The sequence below is a fragment of the Ambystoma mexicanum genome, chromosome 10 (assembly GCF_040938575.1).
Source record: "Ambystoma mexicanum isolate Mex_15411 chromosome 10, UKY_AmexF1_1, whole genome shotgun sequence".
In the NCBI taxonomy this organism is placed as follows: Eukaryota; Metazoa; Chordata; class Amphibia; order Caudata; family Ambystomatidae; genus Ambystoma; species Ambystoma mexicanum.
In genome coordinates this window covers 967092604-967116905 of record NC_090932.1, presented here as the reverse complement: position 1 = coordinate 967116905, position 24302 = coordinate 967092604, and the positions used below count along the sequence as shown (strand labels likewise).

Below are 24302 nucleotides of genomic sequence, written 5' to 3'. Positions count from 1 at the left end.
TTGGCTTGAGTGCCCCATCCTGTGAGGGAAGCATCCATCACTACAGTCACCTCCAGCCATGGTTGAAAAAACGGTTCCCCCCCTCATCAGGTTCTCTTCGTTGGTCCACTCCAGAAGATCCTGGGAGACCGAGAGTGGAATCTGAACAGGATCCGACATCTTGCCTGAGAACTGACCACTGCATCTTGTGAACCCATTGCAGGGATCTCATCTGCAGCCTGGCTTCTAGCACCAGAAAAATGCAGGATGCCATGAGGCCGAGCAACCTTAAGAATTCGAAAGCCGGGAGACTCAGGGCATGTTGAAAGTTGTCCACCATCTGCACAATGTGATGAGCCCTCACTTGGGAGGCAAGAACTTCCCCAAGGACGTGTCTAACACAGCCCCAATGTACTGGAGTGGTTGGGATGGTGTCAGATGCGACTTCTTGAAATTCAGGGAGAAGCCCAGCCTGTGGAGGGGCGGCAGGTGAGACCGAAGTGATCCAACGATTGCTCGGGAGAGCATGCCTGGATCAACCAGTCATCCAGGTAGGGGTAGACGTGAATCCCCCCCCCTCGCCTGAGATACGCTGCCAGCACCACCATTAGCTTGGTGAAGACCCTCAGGGCGGAAGGTCAATCCAAATGGCAGGACCCGAAATTGAAAGCGCGAGTCACCAGCCGCAGACCTCAGGTACTTCCTGTGCTTGGGAAGTATCGGCACATGAAAGTAAGCATCCTGTAGGTCCAGAGACACCAACCAATCCTGAAGTTGAAGGGCCTGGAGGACTTAAGAGTAACCATCTTGAACTTGTCCTTCCTGAGAAGTTTGTTCAACCAACACAAGTCCATGATGGGTCCTCACTCCCCTGTCTTTTTTCAGAATCATAAAATAAGGGGAATACCATTCCTTGTTCCTCACCGCTACAGGCACCAGTTCTATAGCGCCTTTCTACAGCATGGTTAGGATTTCCTGCGCAAGGAGCGGATCCGGAAGCTTCCAAGAGTTTCCGCGGTGGATTGTCGTGAGGCCGCTGAAGGAAGGGAAGTGTAAGTGACTTCAATAAAGCACTCCATCTAAGTCAATGCCTAGTCTGGGATGCCCAATGGAAGCCCTTATACATATATTTTTATGTCAAGTTCTTAAATCTGGATGATAAACCCTTGTATAACGCCCCTCTCTTTGAATCCCCCTGACCTCACTGAGCCAAGAAGTAGGTTTGTTTTGCAAATTAAAAGGTTTATTGGAAAAATTAAACCATATATATATATATATATATATATATATATATATATATATATCACACTTTTATGAATAAATTAATATTTGATAGCACACTTATGAATATAACAGTGATCAGTATTGGGTAATATTACCATAGCGACAACTCTTTAATCAGAAAGGAGTAGAATTAGAAAAGATAAGATAGCAGAGAATACTTTGTATGGTTTCAAGGAAAAGCAATGATGGAAAGAATGCAGGCACAGAAATAAAACTCGATATGGATTCAACAAGAGATAATCTGATCACGTTTTCCCCCTTGTGACAACTCACTCCCCCCCCCCTTTATGCAATATAAAGAGATGGAAAGGAGAGCACACAGTTTTCAGGATTGCAATCAAATGCAGTTCAAATTCCAGTTCCCCCGAGCAAGCTTAGAGAAACTGGGATGATTTTAAAACACAGGCCAAATACCTTTAAATGTGATTGCAATGAAGTGAAAAATATGCTAAAAATGATTTTAATTCCCTATAGGAGATTTAGGGTAGGTGATAGCTACTTTGAATTAGTTCAGGTCAACACTAGCAATGATTCAGGAGTGATTATCAGGTTGAAAACTAAATTCAGCAGTTGCAAGCAAAAGACAGCAATTTTGACATGAGCTAATTTTTCAATTTGCGGCACTTTTTCCGAGTGCGTAAACCGCAATTATGGAAAAACTATAAGGAGTTGGAATGTCGTATTGGGTTTGTAGGAAAGCTTAGGTTCTTAGCTTTAAAATGACAGTTACAACAGTTAAATCTCGCTTCTAGGACATACGGTTCAAAAGATACTGACGTTCTTGTGGAGGTAGATTTTCAGAAATGAAGTCGAGATTTCAGAATGACAGATGACACTTTTGCAGCTTTGAAATCACAGAATGGACACAATTTCTATGCAGTTCTGGACATGTTGAAATGGTTTGAATAAAATAAGAGATGGGTTCTGGACAGTTCTAGATACTCCTAGTTTTGGAAGGGAATGGACCTCGTCACAGATCTGGTCAGGTTTGTGCTGCGGTTCTCTCGCCACGGGATGGTCTCTGGCACTGGTTCTACTCACAGCGGGGCCTCTGGTCTGCTATCTGCACTGCACAGCGTTCTGGTCTGGGTCTGCCGGGTTCTGGGTAAAGCTCTGCTCTCTGGGTCTGGATATGGATATGGATATGGTTCTGGCACAGGGTTCTAGCCAGAATCAAACAGCTCGCCCGGCTGTTGAATAGTTGTGTTAGGTTGCTGGATTCGGAGGCCTGATGAGAAGAGTTCAGCTTTTGGGTTAGGCCCCTGCTTAAGGTTCTAGAGTTTAGTTCTAGAGTTTGGTTCTGGAATCTATCTGGAGTCTAAGTTCTGGATTTTTTGTCTGGATATGGTCGGGCAGCATGCTGCGCAGGAAACGATGAGTAGTGGAAAAATGAGTGTCCCTATCTGGGTCTCAGCAGTCTCTTTTTATGTGTTCCCAAAGGGGGTGGACAGGCTGACTTCCTATGCCCAACCCACTGAGGATCCTGATAGGTTAAAGGATTTTCTGTCCTCTGACTGGAGAACGGAGTTGCGAGTCAGAATGAGTCATCAGGTATCCTCTTTATGGCTCAAGGAAAGGACACTCCCCTTTGTGTCCGTACAGCACATCTTCTTTTTCATAAAACACATATTTACAATATACCCCACTTGTTAATATTACCTAAATTACATGACAGATTGCTTAAGGTACAGTTCGGTTCAAATCACATGTTTCTACGAGCTTGGGTTCAGAAATGACAACATTTTGCTCTTTTGTAGGGTTTCACAATATTAATTTTGCATCAAATCTTACACAGAGGTAAACACCCACTGAGCATATTACTGTAAGTTCTTAGGTTTCTAGCATAAACACTGTACCCACAATATTAATTATGGGGCTTAGCCTCAGAACATCCCACAGAGTCCAGCTTAGTCTCAAATTGTGAGTGAATTTTTCATATTAAGAATCTCCAAATTGTACATTTCTGTCAGCTTGATACAATATTTTATAAGCAATTTAATAAAACATACATTTGCCTCCACTGCAACACCCATTGGTTTGTCCCCACTTCCAGAAGTTTGGCTCTGACTCAGGGAGATCAGATGTCTTGCCTTCCCTCAGAGCAGTTCAGGCACACCCAAATCAGCATATTCTGTTCAATTGAAAGAGTCTATTCTCTTGACTGAGGTCAGCAGACCATGGTGCCACTGCATCTGGTTACATGACCATGTGAAAAATGAATTCCCCACAGCTCTGGGTTGCTTTTAGCAATCATTATTGCTATTCCCAAATGGTTTCAGGCTACTGTGTGTGTAGCCCAATGGTGGTTTTAGGCAGTGACCTCCTGTGCTCACTAATATAGGCAGAGGTGGGTGGCAGCCTATTGTTCCAGTTTTTACCGTGATTTCTGGCTGGTTTTGAGCGAGCAGCATGCTTTCCAGTGGCCATTCTGATGTTTCTGCGGCCAGCACCGCACAGTACTGTTGTAGGGCTTGGATGAGTGGGTTGAAACATCCGACAGAAGGCAGTGTCTAGCAATGGTATCTAGCACCCACATATCTGAAGTAATGGCTCGAACCATGGGACATGGCCTCATGACTGTTTGGAAATGGCTGCGGCAGTGCCTGAAGGCAAAAAGGCAGCTGCCTGAGCGGCTCTGGCACCACGATTTCCTCGACCACCATGGGTACTTTTTCGCTGGCCCCTTTGACTGGCGGCCCCCCCCATTCTACCAAAGGAGGAGTAGTAACGAAAAGAACCTCCCCTCCATTGCTGTCCTCTAGGTCGAAAAGGCGGAGGTTGACGCACAGCTGCACTTAAAGATTTAGCTGCAGCTTTGGAGGTCTGCAACCTCTCAAGGCTCTCGTCAGCCTTGCTGCCAAACACATGTGTTCCATCAAAGGGCATGTTGAGAAGTCGGGCCTGCACATCCTGAGAAAAACCCCACTTCAGCAACCACACAAATCTGTGTATAATGGTGCTCGCAGCCATGGATCGGCTAACACGGTGGGCCGTATCCAAATCCAACTGAAGGGATTTGCACATGGCATCCTTGCCGTCCTGCACAAGAGCAAGGAACCCATCCGTTTATTCCCCCTCGGAGTATGCTCAGCCGCTAAAGAAACACAATTCCACAGTGTGTGAAAACCTTGCGAAGGCAAAAGTGGAGTTGGCCGATTTAAATGCCATGCTCCCAGCAGAAAATACCTTCCGGGCCCAACCGTCGAAACACTTGTCGTACCTATCCAGAGGGATGGTAGGGTACACCTCCTGCCTCGAGGTGGCCATAGCCGCCTGAACCACCAAACTCTCAGGAGTGGGGTGAGTAGATAAATAGCTGGGGTCACTAACGGAAGGATGGTATTTCTGTGTCAAAGATTTATTAACAGCCGAAAGAGATTCCGGGGACTGCCAAGCAGCTACCACCCTTTTCTGTAAGGTGAGATGAAATGGTAAAACCAGGTCAGATGATGGACCTTGATCTAACATGTCCATTAGATCATCCTGCATAAATTCTTCAGGAGGACTGGACCAGCCCAGATATTCCGAGACCCTAGCCATGAGCCTCCTGTATGAAGACTCTGCATGAGGCCTACCAAATTCCACTTCCGGGGAAGTGTCCAACCCACTGGCATCATGGAGGGTCTGCCTCAACTCCTCCAACTGACTGTTTCCAGAAAAAAAGTGAAGCTTCATCAAGTTCACCAGGGTCCTCAAACTCAGACCTTTCTTCCTCTTCATTAATGTCAGCCAGAGGGAGTTGAAACCCAGGTCTGGTGACAGAAGAGGGCCTGGAGTCCAAAACAGGCCTCACAGACTTCACCGTAGCCTTCCTACGAGGATCCACCACATCGGGGTACTCCAAAAGCTAGATTGCGGGCAATAATACCCAAGGCGTTGAGAGCGCCAAAGGCTTCGACGTCGAAAGCGTCGACAACCTCGATGTCATGAACACCACAAGCTTCGGCATCGTTGTTGACACAGGTGCCGACGGCGCCATGTGCTGATACGATGGCAAAGTGTTGACGTCCGAGACAGACGGACACAGTGCCGACCGAGTCGACGCCAGCATCGAGCCTCAGTAGGTTGCTGTGGTCTCGATGTGGACGAAGACCGAGACCTAGAAGCACGTCTCTTGTGACTTTTCGAAATCCTTGGCCGTATGGCACCTCGAAGGATTCCGATGTGAGTCGCATCATGGACCCGAGCCTGAAGGCGTCCGAGCCACGTTATGAGACCGATCCTGGCCGGCTTCGTTAGAAGGAGCAACAAGACCCGTGCCCTGTAATTGAAAAATCACTAACATTTGTTCTTTAAACGCAGCCCATTCCTCCGGAGTCAAGGACTTCATCAGGTACGCTACCTCCTCGAGGCACCATCCTCCGAGGAGGACCGGGAAGGCGACCGGTAACAGCGATTCATAGAGTGCTGGGACGAGGAAGAAGAATGGCGGGAACCACTCTGGGACAGAGATCCCCGGGACTCCTCCTGGCGTGGAGAGTCACGCCTCAAGTTGTCGGTGGAAACCCCCTTGGACGATTTGGATTTTCGGGACTTAACAGGCATAGAGCCCCTACCGATGTGGAGTTTCCCCTTCTGCTCCCGCAAGGCCTTGGCAGTCAGCGACTGGCATTTCGAGCAGTCGTCTGTGTCGTGCGACTCGCCCAGGCACCACAAACAAATCTGATGCGGTTCAGTGTTCAACATTTTTGACTTGCAGTCCTGGCAGGTCTTGAAGCCAGACCCTGGGGTCGGAGGGGTCGAAGAAAAAGACATTGCAATGATGATAACACACGAGGCGTGCCGAGTTTCACGAAGCAACACGTTTGTGGAAAAAACAGAACTGAGGCTACGGGCGCTGTGTGTCCTATTTGTAACATCCGGTGACGTCGCCCTCGACGGAGGCCTCGAGGGACAGCAAACTGATGTCATTGACGCAGGATGCCCTCTGCTAAAAAAGTTTCCGAAGTGCACAGCTGTGGACATTACATGTCAAAGATGTCAAAGATGTGGAATACGTTGGAGGACACAATCCATTCGAAATGACCTATTTTAAAAGGATGCAATGCGAGTGTGTGCTTGGAAAGGCTCCCATTGCAATGAACTATTCAAGTATCTCTAAAATAGGGATACACAAAGTAATCTAAAGTTCAAAAGGTACAAACCAAATTACATCGTGTCACAAAAGAAACTTGTGTAAAAAAAACAAAACAATGGAAATATTGCCCAAAAACTGAAAACTGTTATGTTACCTGGTCACAGATTATTTCAATATATTGAATAGTCATGTATTAGACATTTTGTACAGGCAAATTTAGGAAGTGGTAACATACATTTAAATATTCACTGTCCACTACTCACTTGGGTCAGGGCGTGCAAAAATTCAGTTGGAACTTTATTGGGAAGTAATTTTACGAGAAGTCTGGGGCGATGCTTTTTAGTGTAAATATCTTCAGAGATGTGCATGCTGCAGATGCAGAATCGATTGCCCCTCATGTTGTCCAAGGCATCCTTGGTTCTGCTTTAAATTTCAGAAACTGGAAATGCGCAGCTAAAGAGCCATTTTCTTATTAAATTTAAATCCTTTGGAAATACATGCAGGACTGTACTCTGACATTTAGCATGGCTGTTATTAGTGCAACCCAAAATGATACAAGAAGGCATTGTTGGACTGTCCCTATGATCGGTTAAAGAAATATAAATAAATATGACTATTAAAAAAGTATCACACTGAGTAAATCAAACATCATATTCCTTTGATAATAAAATAAAATGTACTTTATAAAAAATGGCACATAAAGCAAACATGCACTATGAAAGATGACATTTTGAAACAATTCTGTAATGTAATGCGCCAATTACAGAGATAATAGTGCGTAGGACAGTTTATAATGGTGTAGACCTTTTGAATAAAATAAAATGAGAATAGGGTCTATATTGAGTATAAAGCAATAAAAATGTGGCCTAGCAATAGACAGTGCATGGGAGTCATGTACTTCAGGAATAAGAGTCTGTTGCAAGGCAGTTCCCTCCACCCCAATACCTTCTTTGTTGAATGGGGTTCTGTCATTCCTGGGTGATTGGTAGTTCAGCATGGGATTTTCCCAGCCTCCGTGGTCAGAATAGAAGGGGGTGCCACATGGTTCACAGTTTTCCCTACACTTTTTTTTCCAAGAGTATGGTCCCTTTGCTGAACTGCAGGTGCTTACAAGTCTGTGATGACAACCCCCATATACTGCCAAGGACTAATGTCAAAGCAGAATTTATATACCTGTTCAGGATCTCTTAGACAGGGTTTGCCTTCTAAAATGGAAACCTGTATTTCAGGTTTAATAGTTGTTTTCTATCTCACTACTGTTTGTGAAGGGAGTCATACACATGAAAAATTTAAAGACAGTAAACCTTTGATCAAAAAAGCATAGGTGATAGTATTAAAGCGGCCCACATTCAGATCCATTGGATGAGAAGAACAAGTTACTCTCTTACCTGGTAACGTTCTTTCGATGGGATGGTCCGACGACATATTCCATATCTATGACAGTAATCACCACAGCTATGCTGCTTCGGAAAATCTTCGGCGTCTGAGTCCTTCGTCGATGATGTCGATACGCCGCCCTCAAGGACCTCCTCCGACGGCCGACGTCACTGGATGTTATAAGTAGGACGCACAACGCCCGTAGCCTCAGTTGTAGTTTTTTCCCAGAACGTGTGACACCAGTCTTCTGCCAGTCTGACACACCAAGCCTTGCGCAAACGTAAGCTACAATTGCATAAGAAATTCTGTAGCGGGGAAGGCAGGGAGGGAGCGATATGGAATATGTCGTCGGACCATCCCATCGAAAGAACGTTACCAGGTAAGAGAGTAACTTGTTCTTCGAGGGGATTGGGTCCTCCGACGTATTCAATATGTATGACAGGCTCCCAAAGCAGTACCAATGCAAGGAGGTGGGAAAAGAATTTAGAAAACAGAAATGTAGCATGCCCAATCAAATTGCGGAGTAAAGGACCACCTTGCCAAAGGCCAGATCCTGCCCCCGGATGGAATCGAGGGAATAGTGATGTACAAAAGTATCTACCGAAGCCCAGGTGGCTGCATCACAGATGTTGCGAATAGGAACACCCCTCTGCAGGGCAGTAGAGGCAGACATTCCCCTGGTAGAATGGGCCTGTAAGCCGACCGATGGGTCGTTACCCGCCAAGCGGTAACACTCAGAGATAGCCAAAATAATCCAGCGAGACAAAGTCTGTTTCGTCACAGCCTGTCCCAAACGCTTACCAGCGTAACCAATAAAGAGCTGATCGTCCACTCTGACCCGGGACATGCGTGAAATATAAAAGCTTAACGCTCTCCTAGGATCAAGCCTATGTAGCCACTCCTCTTCCTTACCAGGATGTGGAGGAGGATAAAATGCCGGAAGAACAACCTTCTGGCCTAAATGAAATTCCGACACCACCTTCGGAAGAAAAGAAGGACGAACTCTAAGGACAACCCTGTCCTTATGAAACACAGTGAAGGGTGGCTTAACTGAAAGTGCCTGTAACTCACTCACTCTGCGAGTGGAAGTGACCGCAACTAACTAAAAATACCGTTTTCAGGGTTAACAATCTCAAAGGGCATGAATGCAAAGGCTCAAACGGAGCACCCATCAGAAACTTGAGAACAAGGTTCAAATCCCAACCGGGCACCTGGAAAGGTGATGGAGGGAACACATTAGTGAGCCCTTTCAGAAACTGAGAAATTAAAGGAATTTTAAAATAGGAACACTCTTCAGACGAGCGCTTAAATATGGACAGCGCCGCCAGGTAACCTTTAATGGTACCCACTTGCAAGCCCCTGTCGGCCAAAGAAAGCAAAAAAGACAGAACCATGGCAATTTCACATGCAAAAGGATCCACATTCTTAACCCTGCACCAGTCGCAGAACTTCCTCCAATGGCAACGGTAAAGGGACTTTGTTGCGGGCCTTCTGGCCGAAAGCAACAACTCCATCAAGTCTTCAGGGAGGTCCCAATCCTTATACCTCAACCTTTCAGAAACCAAGCGTGAAGGTTGAGGGACCTGACCTCTGGATGGAGAACCTGACCCCCCTCCCATGAGAGCAGATCGTCTCGGTAGGGAAGACGACATGGAGGGCATATGGACAAGTCGAGAAGGTCCGGGTACCACGTCCTCCGGGCCCACGCTGGAGCAATGAGGATCATCTGAGAACCGAACCTCTGTAACCTCCGCAGTACTTGCGGGATGACGGGGACTGGAGAAAACGCATACAGCAGTGGGAATGATCACTCCACCACGAACGTGTCTCCTAAGGCTCCGTTTGGAGGAAATTCCCGCGAGCAGAACCTCTCGCACTTCCGGTTGACACTGGAGGCATAGAGATCCACTTGAGGGGTCCCCCAAAGGGCAAAGATCTCCAGGAGAATCTCCTGAGCCAACTCCCACTCGTGAGAGATCGTGCTCTGCCTGCTCAGAGCGTCCGCCGACTCGTTTTCGTCTCCTGCCAGATGAACTGCCGAGATCGAAACTTCCTGCTGGATTGCCCAAAACCAGAGCTGCATCGCCTCCCTGCACGGAGGAAGTGACCCTGCCCCCCCTTTTTATTGAGGTAGTGCATAGCCACCGTGTTGTCCGTCAGGATCAGGACATTCTTTCCTCGCACAGTCGGCAGAAAAGCCTTCAGGGCTAGCCCGACGGCCCTCAGCTCCAACAGATTGATATGGAGTCTGGACTCCGATGAAGACCAACGACCACTGACTGTCAACTCGTTGGCATGAGCTCCCCATCCCGTGAGGGATGCGTCCGACAAGAACGTCACCTCCGGCCAGGGCAGCCAAAATGGAGCCCCCCTCATCAGATTGCCTTCGTCGGCCCACCACAGAAGGTCCCGGGCGACCGAAGACGGCACCTGAACAGGGTCCGACATCCTGCCGGAGGACTGAGACCACTGGAGCTCGAGTGCCCACTGCAAAGATCTCATCCGCAACCTGGCCTCTGGCACCGGGAGAATGCAGGATGCCATGAGGCCGAGCAGTCTCAAGAAGTCGAACGCTGGGAGAGTCTGGGCAAGTTGAAACTTGTGCACCATCTGCTGAATGTGATGAGCCCTCACCTGGGGAGGAAAACACTGCCCCAGGGACGTGTCGAGCACTGCTCCGATGTACTGGAGCCTCTGAGTTGGTGTCAAATGGGACTTAAGTTGAGGGAGAAGCCCAGCTTGTGGAGGGAGTGGCAGGTGACTGACAGATGATCCAGGACTTGCTCGGGAGAGCACGCCCTGATCAACCAATCGTCCAGGTAGGGGTAGACGTGAATCCCTCCTTTCCTGAGGTGCGCTGCCACCACTACCATGAACTTGGTGAAGACCCTCGGGGCGGAGGTCAATCCAAACGGCAGGACCCGAAACTGAAAGTGCGAGTCGCCAACCGCAAACCTCAGGTACTTCTTGTGCTTCGGATGGATCGGCACATGAAAATAAGCGTCCTTGAGGTCGAGAGACACCAACCAGTCCTGAAGTTGAAGGGCCTGGAGGACTTGAGAAAGAATAACCATCTTGAACTTGTCCTTCCTGAGGAATTTGTTCAAACCGCGCAAGTCCATGATGGGTCTCAATCCCCAGTCTTTCTTGGAAATAAAAAAATAAGGGGAATACCATCCCTTGTTCCTCTCCGCTACAGGCACCAGTTCTATGGCGCCTTTCTCCAGCAGGGATTGAATTTCCTGCGCAAGGATCAGATACGGACTCTTCAAAGAGAGATTCCCCGGTGGATTGTCTTGAGGCCTCTGCCGGAAAGGAAGATAGTAGCTGTGGGTTATGATCTCCAGAACCCACACATCTGAAGTAATGGCGCGCCACTCTGCAAGATGCTGCGCCAGCCTTCCCCCAACCGGTGAACCATGGGACATGGCCTCATGACTGAGCTGAAGCGGCTGCGGCATTGCCTGAGGGCAAAGAGGCAACACCCCGAGCGGCCTTGGCACCTCAAGTACCTTGTTTTCCTACTCTAGCACTCCTACGGTGGCCCCTTTGACTGGCAGATCCTCTCGCTTTACCAAAGGAGGAGTAATAACGAAAGGAACCTCCCCTCCATTGCTGTCCCCTAGGACGAAAAGGCGGAGGTTGTCGAACTGCAGCGCCCAACAACTTTGCTGCAGCTTTGGAGGTCTGCAACCTCTCAAGGCTCTCGTCAGCCTTGATGCCAAAAAGATGTTCCCCCATCAAAGGGCATGTTGAGGAGCCGGGCCTGCACATCAGGAGCAAACCCCGACTTCTGCAACCACGCAAACCTACGTATCATGGTGCTCGCCGCCATGGACCGGCTGACGCAATCTGCCATGTCCAAACCCGACTGAACGGCCTCACACATAGCATCCTGAACCATGGCAAGGAAACCATCCCGTTCATCCCCTTCAGGAATATGTTCAGCCGCCAAGGAAACACAGTTCCACAGAGTGTGCGTGAAACGAGACAAGGCACAAATGGAGTTGGCCGCCTGAAGCGGCATACCCCCTGCAGAAAACACTTTCTTCGCCCAGCCAACAAAACCCTTGTCGTCCATATCAGGAGGGATGGTAGGGTACGACACCTGATTTGCTGGGGCCATAGCCGTCTGCACCTCCATCTCCGGAGTAGGGTGCTTGGACAAGTAGCAGGGGTCACTACTGGCTGGGCGGTATTTTCGTGGCAAAGACTTGCTCACTGCCGGGAGACTCTCCGGAGCAGTCCAAGCCGCTGCCACCCTTCTTTGCAGAGCCATATGGAATGGCAGTACCGGGTCAGTTGGTGGACCAATGTCGAGGATATCCGTAAAGTCATCCTGAACAAACTCCTCTGGGGGAGCAGACCATCCTAAGTACTTGGTGACCCGTGACATAAGTCGCTGGTACGAAGAATCGGCACGAGTGCCAGGCTCAGGCCTACAAAACTCCACCTCCGGAGAGGTGTCCAGCCCACTAGCATCATGCAGGGACTGCCTCAGGTTCTCAAACTGGCTATGGCCCGAGAGAATCTCGTCAGGCAACGTGTCAGGCACCATGCCATCATCAGAGCCCTCATCCACCTCTGAAATGAATTCCAGATGGCGGTAAGAAGGCACAGAACTGGAACCAAAGCCACGCTTGACCTTGGCAAGAGCCTTCCTAGATGGTTCCCCCATTGGCACAACCCCGAATGGCGTCAAGTGAATCGGCGTCGACGACAGACGCGGCGCTGACAGCATCGACAGCGTCGACACAGGCCTCGAGGGTAGAGCCCCGAGCGTGTCCCTTGACATCCTGGGTGCTGACGGAGTTGACGACTTCCTCGGAGGCGGAGCCTCAAGAGAGTCCGTCAGCGACCTCGGCGCCACAGGTGTCGATGTCTTCCACAAAGACTTCACAGGCTCACTCGGTCTCGAGCGCGTCGAGGACCGGGTCCTTGATCGGGCATGCCGAGAACGATTCCCCTTGTCCGAGCAGGACCTTTCCCGCGAATCGTGATGACCACCCGAGCCCGAAGGCGTGCGAGCGGCGTCTCTCGGCTGATCACGACCGACCCCACTCGGCGGCGTGGACGGATCAGTGCCCTGCGATTCGAGAATCGCCAACATTTTCTTGCCGAATGAAGCCCATTCCTCTGGTGTCGCATGCTTGGTGGGGTAAGCGACCCGCCGATGGGCGGAGTCCTCGGATTAGGACGGGGAAGGCGACCGATGACGGCGCTTCCGGGAGTGCCTCGAAGAGGCAGAGGAGTGGCGAGACCGACTCCGGGACCGAGACCCACTGGACTTCCGACGACGACGCGGAGAGTCGCCCCTCGAGTCGTCTGTCAAAAGCCCTGCAGACCTCGACTTCTGGGGCTTGGACACCTTACCAACCGATAACAACTTCTTGCGCCCCCGCAAGGCTTTTGACGTGAGTGACTGGTAGTCGGCAGTCATCCGTGTCATAGGCCTCCCCGAGGCACCAGAGGCAGGCGTCGTGCGAGTCCGTGACCGACATCTTGGACCCACAGTCCCCGCACTTCTTAAAGCCTGGACGCGGTGTGGAAGACTAGGTAGACATCTTCACGTAGAACAACTTCACAAACAGGTTCGAAGAACCGAGATGAACAACAGAAACTCCAAAGAGTCGAGTCGTACTGAGATTCACGAAGCAAACACGTTCACGGAAAAAACGTAACTGAGGCTACGGGAGTCGTGCGTCCTACTTATAACATCCAGTGACTTCGGCCGTCGGAGGAGGTCCTCGAGGGCGGCGTATCAACGTCATCGACACAGGACGCAGACGCCGAAGATTTTCCGAAGCAGCACAGCTGTGGTGATTACTGTCATAGATATGGAATACGTCAGAGGACCCAATCCCCTCGAAAAGACTGTTCTACTACGAAAAGGGACAGATAAAAGATGCCTACTTCAATTTCAGTGTGGACTACTTTAGCGGGCTTTCTGCAAAATATGTAACCTATCGTCATGAAAACCCATGCCTGCGAATCATCGCAGTGGCAAGGCTGTAAGCGGCCTGTGTGAATCGCGTGCATCACCACCTAAGCTTCCGATACTGCTCTCTCCAAGATGGTGCCCGTACTCACGTATGTGCCCCTTGCAAGATGGCAGTGCATTATCCTGATGGGACGCCGCTGGAGCCCTGCAAGAACCTGCTTTGGTGGCTATTTCAGTCCAGGACACACTTCAGACCGTGTGTCGCAACACTAAGGTATGGCTGTCCCTAGCTTGTACGCTTCCTGTGTTCCTGTTCCCCCTTGTCTCAGTTACTCTATTCCTGCCTCCTTCCTACCTCCATGTGCATTCCTCCTGCTCCAGTTCCTTCCTGCCTCCCAACCTCTGTTCTAATTGTGTGTCTCTGATACAGGAAGCTTTGCCCGCTCCTGCTTTTGCTCCACCCATCCATTCTGCTTGCGAGGACTCTTCATCAACCAGATGTCCCCCACCCGACCGCCCACACCCCTGTCTGTTTTATTTTTCTCTCGCTTGGAGGTTCGCTTCAGACATCACCTGGCTTGTGGCTCTACCTTTCAGTCAGGATGCCGTCCAGAGAGAGTCAACCCTTATCTATCTTCCGGAGTCCTGCTTCCATCAAAGACGTCAGTTCAGTGTCTTAGCCGACTCCTCATCACATGCCAGACATCAGGTGAGAAAAATACCTGACACCTATAAGCTTGAAATTGTGAAAAATATGGTTAAGAGGGAGAGAGTAACCCAGTGAGGAATAAGCTATGTCTCAGGCCCCTATTGAGCAGCCCACTTACTTTCTGTAGCCAATTAGGGGGAAGGGATTGTGGTATTGCATGGGCTGCAGCAAAGTTTTGAGCTCGTTGATTTCCACTCTCTATATGATTTGTCAGTCTCGGTGGGATGCTACAGCCCAAGATGTCTCAGGTGTCATTGTTCAAAGAGGGCAGAGCTTTTTTTCCCCCCAATTGCACCATGAGGAGTACCAATCAATAATTAAAATGATTCATTTTGTGCTGACTATGACATTATGTCATGTTGAGGGGTGGTATTTGGATGGTCATGAGAAAGGAAACAACCGATTACATGGTTTAATGTATAGTGTTCCTTGGGGGCTCAATGACAATTAGAGCATGGAAATGTTGGAATTAGAATTAATGTTGCATTTGTAGAACATGCCAAGTTTGTGGTTTCTTGCTTTAAATCTTGCAGGCACGAGTGGGCATGTGGAGATGTTTTTCAGTTCAATTCCACTGAGCAGTCTCCTTCTCCCAGCTGTATTTGCATATAAAAAAAATCAGTTTTTCTTGCAATTTGCGCACACTCTAATGTTTGATTAGTTTTGCATTACTTTTGGGGTACTTTAAACTTCTATCTCTGAACGCACAGCTGTCAGTGTGTTCTTGCATAGATTAAGCATCTCAGTTTGGTCCTAAAACCCTCTATGGCTGTGCTACTACTTACTTGACGGAAATGACCAAATATATCAGCTGCTGAGGTCGGGTAACCTTTAACTGAAAGTGGTTTTGATTTACACTTGAACGCCACTGGGAAACGGTTTCCCTTATGTAGGTTCAGCTCCAAGTACAGCTTTAATTAGGAAGTTATCACCACGTTCCCTTCTGTGGAATGTTTAAGAAACGATGGAATATGTAATGCTAGTCCACCACTTATGCAGCACTCCACTCCCATCCTTATAAATGAGGAATATCAGAGCTTACAGTTCATGACAAGGTTCCCTAAAACTATTCTCACTCCCCTCTTCAAGATCAATAATATCTTTTTTTTTTCTTTATTGACATTTTGCTGAATTCAATCAACTTTTTTCCAACAAAATTTGTTTGTTTTACAAAAGGAAAGAATAAAACATTTTCATTATTTTTCCATAAAATCCTATGTTACAGAATTACAAAAATTACAAAACTTGGGGTGCAATAGACTAAATTTTGTTAAACTAACACAAACATAATTTTAAAACAACATAGCATTAGATAACACGATTAAGGAAGGTAGAAAATCTTCCCATGGTCATTTTCTTAATCGCTTACCTAAGTTATTAATTCAAAGAGAATGCATCCCACATAATCTGTAGCATAGGCAAAGTTTAAATACATCAGTTACAGTATGGGATTCGTCTCACATCATCTGTATCACAGGAACAGTTTAGGTACATCATTTATATCATAAAATTAATCATTCAGTATACAATATTTCATTCCATCAAGGCTGACGCATTGAGAAAATTAACTGTTGCAATTTTTAAGCTCATCTTCGCAGAATTAATTAGAAAAGACCATCTGCGCGCAGAAGGAACACTTGTTACCACCAACATATGTCTCCCATAATATTTTGATCTCAATAGGGCCAATGCTGAACATTCGATGACCAGGTGTTCTAAGGTTTCTTTAATTGTCTGATTATTACAGAATCTGCAGAAGTTTTCACTTTTAGTTATTTGCTTACGTAGGCATAACAACTCTCTCGTGCTCCATAAGTTTAGACGCATCCTTGTGATTGCCATGCGCATTTGTGGGGAAGGGCCTTTATACAAATATGGTTCAGCGACGCCCAATTTCTTTTCAACCAGATATGCAGTATTCATTAATTTATAGGATAAACATTTTGCGCGGGTGTCAATCCAATCTTACAGAAATTTTATTTTTTGCTCTTACAGGGTTCATGATCAATGTTTCTAAATTAACATCTGCTAGGGTCATAATTCTGTATACATATTTAGTCCACCTGGTGACAAACATGTGGGTTGAAGTAAAGATGTAAGTTGACAAAACAGCAAGGAGAGATGTTTCATTGGAGGTAACCAGACATTTGTGAAGCAAGGCACACACCTGCCAGTGATATTTGGCACTTATTGAAGTGAGACCCAGCTCGTACCTCAGCACAGGACCAGGAGTAGATTGAGGAACTTTTAGGATATGCTGAATTTGGCTTCTAGTCTATCTAGGCGAACGGTAGGGATGGTGTCTCTCGCTTCTAATCCATATAACAAAGTCGTAGAGTGCTGGGTAGATGGAAAATTTACCGTATTTATATAGAATGATTTTTGTTTGCGAAATGGCTGATGTTAGTTTGCTTCGCATCATGTCTGATTGTAATACTCCAGCGTGTTTCCCTTCAAACGGCAGACCCAAATATTTATAGCTTGGAATAATATCAAGAGTGATATCTTTAACTCTCCATACAAATTTGTTTCTGATGGTAGCTTTGGGCATTTGGGCAACTATCTGCAATTTGTTGACATTCATCGTCAATTCTTTTTTGTCAAAATAAATGGTAAGGGTGGATAACAACTGCTGAAGTCCGGTCGGGGTTTTGGACACTAGGACCAAGTCATCAGCATACCATAAAGATTGTATTATGGACGTGTTCATTTTCGGGGAATCTGATGATAAATCACGAAAAGTCGCTTGCACGTCGTGCATAAAAAAATTAAACAGAGCTGAGGCGAGGATACAACCTTGCTTCAGACCCTGCGATGTTTCGATGATCTCGGAGAGCATCCCCATATTCGTTAGTCACACTCGTATAGATGTTGAAGAGTGTAGCTTGTATATGATGTCAATCAAACTCGGTGGACACTCTGCTTTACGTAGTTTTTCAATCAGCTTCACTCGCAAAACTGAATCGAAGGCAGCATTTAGGTCGATGAAAGCAAAATAAAGGGAAGATTTCGTGTTGTGTGCTTGTGCTTTGAGGGCATTGATTATTAACAAGTTAACCGCTGTTCCCATGCCGGCGACAAATCCAGTCTGGTTTTGGTCCCGATGATTAGTTGTTTGAGCCCATTGGATGAAGTCTCGCAAAACTAAGCGAGAAAAGATTTTGCCTGGTGAGTCTAGTAACGCTATTGGCCGATAATTAGAAGGGATGCCATGGTCTCCTTTTTTAAATATAGGGACTATAAGTGACGTTCGCCAATAATTTGGTATTTTCTGTGATTTGAGTATGCGTTGAAAGATGGTGTTAAGAATACAAGCCCACTGCTTTAGATGTTGTTTAAGCATAAAATGTGTGATGCCATCAGGACCTGCTGCCCGCGATGATGATTTGAGGATCAGTTCTTCTATTGTAGACGCTGAACATTCTAAGGTCCACGGTTGGTTTGATGGTGTATCCTAGTAAAATTCATCAAATCTTTTATCTTCATAGAGAGCCGAGAAGTGTGTTATCCACTGGTGCTCTGCTACACCATTTAATTGTGTGTGAAATTGATCAATTGCTGAGTTGGTTTTTAAAAGGTGCCAGATTTGAGAGCATTTTTGTTAATGGCGGCCATTAAGAAAAAGTTTCCCCATCTTGTTGGAAGACTTTAGCTTTATACGCTCTGGCCCAATTTCTAAACCGGGTTTTGATACCTTTTCGAGCTTGAATCTTCTCACATAGAGGGAGTTGGTTTGCAACTCCGAGTTCTTTCCAATATGATTATTTTTGCTTGTTGCATAGTAAGATCTTAAGAATGTGTATGTTTCTTGCAAGATGGTACATACAAATTTTGATATGTTGCTAAAGCATCGAGGTAGGATCCGGACTTGTACGTTCTCGCTTGCGCATTTAGTGTGTTATTGAGGGATGCTAGATTGTTCGGCACCACTTAAAGCGTGATTTGGCATTGTTGATGCTTAATCCTTGAGGCATCCAATGCCTTTCTTGGTTGTTACCAGAAGTATTTCTTGGCCAGGTGAGCTTGAGCATGTGGTGGTCGCTAAACGATTGTGTGATGATATTAAAACTTATTGCCGCCATAAATAGGGGATTAGAAGTAAAGATGTAATCAATGGTACTCTTAGAAGATCCTCTTTGCCAAGTCGCTTGTCCTGGAATGTCTCCTGGTAGTGACCCATTGGTCATTCTCATATTAGTGTTTTTCATGAAGTTGTTCCATTTATGGGTTTCTTGTGACTTTTTTCCATGTAAGTTATTCACACAATCCAGATTAAGATCGCCTGCTACTATAATGTCTGTAATTCCTTCACATCCAGCTATAAACTCGAATAGCATAGCAAGATCTTTATAGAAGATGTTATCCATTATAGCAGGAGGGTTTCTGTAAATATTGATAATTGCAAAATTGTGTGCATCAACTGAAATTTTAACAAGTTGGGTATAATTGTTTGGGGAAGCCCATGGCACTAGCTTTAGGTCTGCACTCGTTTTGACTGCAACTAGCAGGCCCGACATAGGACGGCCTTTCTGATTAGCAATTGCTGGGACAATAGCGATATCATGGTTGTCCCATAATGGAGATACAGTCAGCCAAGTCTACTGTAGGAGCACTAGGTCTGTTTCAATAAGATTTACGTTAAGTTCTCGTTGGAGATGGGTATAACCTCTAGTGTTCCAACTTATAAGAACTAAGGGCTTAGTTGTTTTTAACTTATCGTCAGAATTTTTCAATAATGGTTATGCTCGATCATTCATTTGATTTCCTGTGTGTTTTGTTTGTTCTACTATACAAAATGTACATTGGCATTCAGAAATGCAGGGAGTTTCAGTTGAGCAGGTTTCCGAAGCAGACTCTTGTTGCTTCTGTTCAGGATCTTGAGCTAATAAAATTCCCAATCGAAAAAAATTCATCTTCGCCCTCCATAGGGTGTTCATGACCAAGCCTGATTTCATTCAATAATATCAAAGACTTATGAATGGTCCAGCATGTCAGAGCATCAAGTATAACCTGATGTTAAAACAAACCCTATAACTCTGAAGAAAGACTGCCCAACAAGACCAGTTTTGTAGCTTGTTGGGGGCAGCTTCATAAAATCCTTAACCAAGCAAGGCAGGTTGGAATCAAAGATCGGGAACATTGGCAGCCCATTCCTCAGACATGGAAAGATCATCCAATTTTTTAGAAAGCATTGAATTCTCCTTTGTTAACAAGTGCAAGTCCAGCATCACTACCGCCCAGTGCTAACTTTCAGATGTCCTCCCCAAGGAGGCATGAGATGCCTGCCTCAGGAACACGTATTCACAATTATGATATTCCAGGATGCAAAGAAACTTCAATTTCAAAAATATAATACAATTTTATATATGAAAATCTAAATCCAAACAAAGACAGATTCATGATAAAATATCAAATGCATCTGAAGACAAAGAGCACATGTGTGAAATTCACAGTGATGGCATTCGGCAAAGGAATACGAACCTTTGAGGTGGAGGTGAAGCGTTCTACTTCCAGAACTTTGACTTTAATTGGACACCCAGGTATACAAGTCCGGACATCAGAGTCTTTAAACCCTTTTGTATTGTAGATGGCATAGAAAGGTATTCCTGCATGGAAAGATATTGTGGTTTAAATTAAACAAAATTTGACAATTTCATAAAATGTGACATTTGTTGGCATTCCTGTATTGTGTTATGGTTATGTATAGTTCTAACTTGTCATGTGTAAGGCAGCCTGTGGTTCTTTCATTGATGTTTGTACATTTCTTACATAACTAATGTATATTAGCTTCTCAAAAATGCATGTTATAAGATGGTCAAGCAATGGATGTACAAATACAACTGTTCAAGATTTTGGGCAAACACTTTTATCGTTAGATTCTTGAGAAGGGTTGGATTAGTGCCCATCAGTACTATGGTTGAAAATAGAAACACTAATGAGGTTCTCAGATAACCACGAGCCAGGTTTGGGCAGCAGAAATTAATGGGTAACGTTCTACAGCACAGAACCCCTTTCCTAGGCTATTGTGCAAACAAAGATTTATTTAAGAACTTATTTTTGTGATTTCCATAATAACAATAAATTGCGAAATGTAGTAAAATAGTAGCAAGGAAAAAAAACAACACCCCCCCCTCCTGCCCTAGGAAACCCAAACCACAAGATTAAAGGTTCCCACTAAATGTTCTCGAATATAATCAATTAAGGCACACAAAAAAAAAGAATAATAAAAAAATAAAAAATAAGTTCCTTGGTACAATCACAAAAATGCTAAAGTGAACCGTTTCACAGATGGCACATGAATCACTAAGTCTCAAGGACGGTTCAAGGGTTTTTATTCAAATTTTTGTGGGCCCTATGGCTGCCCCTCTCTCTCTAGTCTAGTGTTGAACCTCCTCCCTAACACAGGCATCCGTAACCCACGGATAATACTACTAAAGGCTGTCCTGTGCTGTCTGAAGCCGACTTGTACTACCAATGATGACTTAAAAGCTGGCTATCTGTACTCCCTCAGGGACTAGCCGACTGTCCATACTCTACTCAGTTATTGGTAATCTAATGGTTATGGGTTTGGATATTGCCTTACAAGTAATCTAATAGATTCCGTCTCTGTCTATCATGCACAGCCTCACATATCTCTTTACTACTCTTTCTTATGGTCTACTTTGTCTCACTGCTCCCACCACTGCACTGTCTTCACAATGTTCTCACTCCTAGATACTGCCTCCACCCTTTGATGTTACTTCTCCTTAGACTCCCTTTACTCGTGACTCCTCCTCCACACTACTACCACTCCCTCCTCCACACTACTACCACTCCCCCCTCCACACTACTACCACTCCCCCCTCCACACTACTACCACTCCCTCCTCCACACTACTACCACTCCCTCCTCCACACTACTACCACTACTCCCTTGAAACCAGTACTCAATAATGCTTCTTTCATACAGGAAAGTGTGCTTCCCAGACACTCCTTACACAAACGTATCTACACACTTGCTACACAAACACACACACCTAACTGCAGAATCACATTCAGTGCTTATCCAATACTACACCTGCTTCCCGAATCTTCTCCACAAGCCACTGCTCATTCATTCCAACTGGTGGCCTCTTGGTTGTGCTCCACGTCCACCGCTCACCTCACAGGGAATACCCACACTTCCCACTTCCTGTCCTGAGTTCAAATCCCCCCCTCCCTTTGTGAGGATTGTGAACCTTTTCCTTGCCAATCTGGCCAGGTCTTGCCCGATCATGGCATGTACGTTTTAGCGAAATCTTGCTGCGTCCCAGGGTTGGCAGCCCGGGATGACTAGTTTCCATGTTAGTGTTTCAGGACGCTGGTGCTTTGGGTCTCAAGTAAGTCTCTCAGGATCTAAGTGGTCTTCTGCTCTCCTCTTTCCATGCTGGTCTAGGGGGTCTGCCTGTTCCAGTGTGGGCTCAGTGTTGCTCCCTGGTGGCACAGCATAACCCTTCAGTCCGTTGCGCAAAACATTGCCTCTTCTCTGCGGCTCACACTCGCCCTCTCCTGCTTGTCGGTGGCAGCAACGCTGATGTGTGCTGGTGCTGCTCTCCGTGTTTTTGCAGTGCTTCTCTGGTGTGTCGATGCGTCCGCAGTCCAATCAGGCTCTCTGAGTGTGGGTGTTGCGGACTCGAGGCATCCCAAATGATTTTCTCTGATTGAAAAGGATTAAGACTGGCAGGTGTCTTATATAAGATGTATGGTTTGAGTTAACAGTGGTCTGCACACAAACTTTACGACAAAAGGGGGGCAGGAATTGGGGCACTCTCTGCTTCCACCGTCCACCTCAGGCACAACACTGGGGTAAATGGCTCCCCTGTAGGCCTCCCACCCCCAGCTGAGAGGGGATCCTGTCCCCTATTGGCAATGCCAAATGAGTGGCCTTGTCACACCTATGAACATGCTACACTACCAAGAATCGTATCCCGGATTCCTTCATCTTATCTCTGCCCTCTTCCCTCAAAACATGTCCTTGTATGCAGCCATGCACATCAATAAGAACACAAAATTAGCCAAAACACTATGGGGTTGTGATAGAGGGAATGTGATTGCGAAAGTAGTGGCGCTTGTGTGATGGTAGGGAGTGGATCGGATGGAATAGTGATCTTGAAAGACACAAAGTAAGACATTTCCTGGTAACATGTATTTTCCAGTGATTGCATTTTCTAGATCCTTGGAAGAAGTAATACAATTGGTGAAAACAGTTGTGTGATTATCATTATTAGAGTATTTATTGAGCGAGGAACTAGCTTTGTGAAGCAACAGAACACTTTACAATACAATTCATAGGGGGATGAACATGGTAAGGGAAGAAGAAATAAAAGGGAGAGGGGACCGAACAATGGAAAGGGTGAGCAATTGGGCAGAAAGGCATCCAGAAGGAACAAGAGCAGTTCATCCACTCTCAGGTATGGTGGGGAGAGGAGCGTGTGGCCCAGGATATGCCAGTGAAGCCCTGTAAAACTGAAGCTGAGACATTTCATGTAGCAATTCTTTTGGCACCTACTGTCTCCCACAGGATTATGATCTGGAATTGAAAGGGCCAACTGTCAGAAAGGACCAAAACATTGACAGGGGCAAGAAATAAAAATCAACCTACAAGAGGTATACTTGAAATGCCTCTCCTAGAGGACAGACCCACTAGTGTGAACTGAGGGAGATGCGGGAGTGGAGTGGTGTTGGTGCATTGTGTTTGAGATGCGTCTCAGTGGTCTTATCCTTCCCAGCAATCGACTACCTTTCGAATATCTAGAACCACCCATGCCCAGTGTTACAAAATGGACGAAACTGTTATAGCTGCCACTTTCATTTCCCACACCCATCCAGGAAATAAACTCTTTTCTAATCATATTTACACCATACAAAAATAAAATCGGTCAGCAAATCCCTTACCTATACAGTGTCTACGTTTTAGGGTTAACTTAACCTTTTCAGTATTTTCCTGCCTCTGGGATGATGACACTACTGGAATGGTAATTGTTTAATTGCAGATTTTTTACATCAATTGATCCGTACTTAATTTGCAAATATGCACTATTATGGATTATCTACTGCCGATATCTTTGTTGTGTGACTTTGGTGTGAAACCAATTGCATATATTTGGCGCATCTCAAATGACCTCTTGGTCTGGAGTATCTATTGTGATTGTCACTGTATATATTACTGTATTATATGCATACAATTATTTATCATTGACAGCCTCAGAAGAAGAGCTACGCTCGAAACACTGTCAGGCTGTCTCGAATACCTAATAAATACAGTACAACTGAACTTGGACTTTCCTTGATGTGGCACGGACTCACTGTTTACCTTTGTCCTATTTAGCCTTTTCAGTAGTTTACCTGCGTTGTTTAGCCAGTGAATTGACCAAAGAAACACGTGCGAAGGGCTTTATGCACTGTAAAATGAAAATTCCCTCATTGTCAGTAACCTCCTTTTTAGAGTGATCATAAATATGTGCTAGGGATGTAATGGTATAACGGTATACCATTAAAGATACTGTGAACAACTTAATTGAACAATAAAAACTGTCACGTTGTTTATACCGGTATACCGTTAAGTGTGCTTTTCAATCTGATTTGGAAAGGCTGCAATAAAAAAGTGCTGCACAGTCCTGGTCTTGCACTGTTGGATGTGCCGTCTGCCAAGGGGGCTTTGTTTGGCAGACAAGAGGATAGGGAAAGTGACGCCACATTAGCAAATGCTGGTAACGATGAGCTGACTGATTGGCTCTATAAGCATACCAGAGACCCCAGTTCATAGACTCCACCAGACCTGGATTTCATGGGCAAACTAGAACACAGTTATTTCATTTCAGGCATTGTTTATTTGAAAGGCAGCATACAGATATTAAACATTTTCACACAGTCATGCTGCTCTGCGCTACAGGTCAGATCTTCTATGACGATTGTCCC

The 24302-nt window shown here is 46.0% G+C and overlaps 1 protein-coding gene across 2 annotated transcripts in view; it reads right to left on the bottom strand.

Annotated features, from left to right (window-relative positions):
* PLD1 (phospholipase D1) overlaps window positions 1–24302 on the bottom strand; it is an 886935-nt gene that overhangs the window by 383749 nt on the left and 478884 nt on the right. For both annotated transcript variants that reach the window (XM_069618743.1, XM_069618744.1), the window contains one exon: window positions 19849–19973. In XM_069618743.1, coding sequence (XP_069474844.1) covers window positions 19849–19973 — 125 coding nt within the window. The remainder of the gene's footprint in view (window positions 1–19848; window positions 19974–24302) is intronic.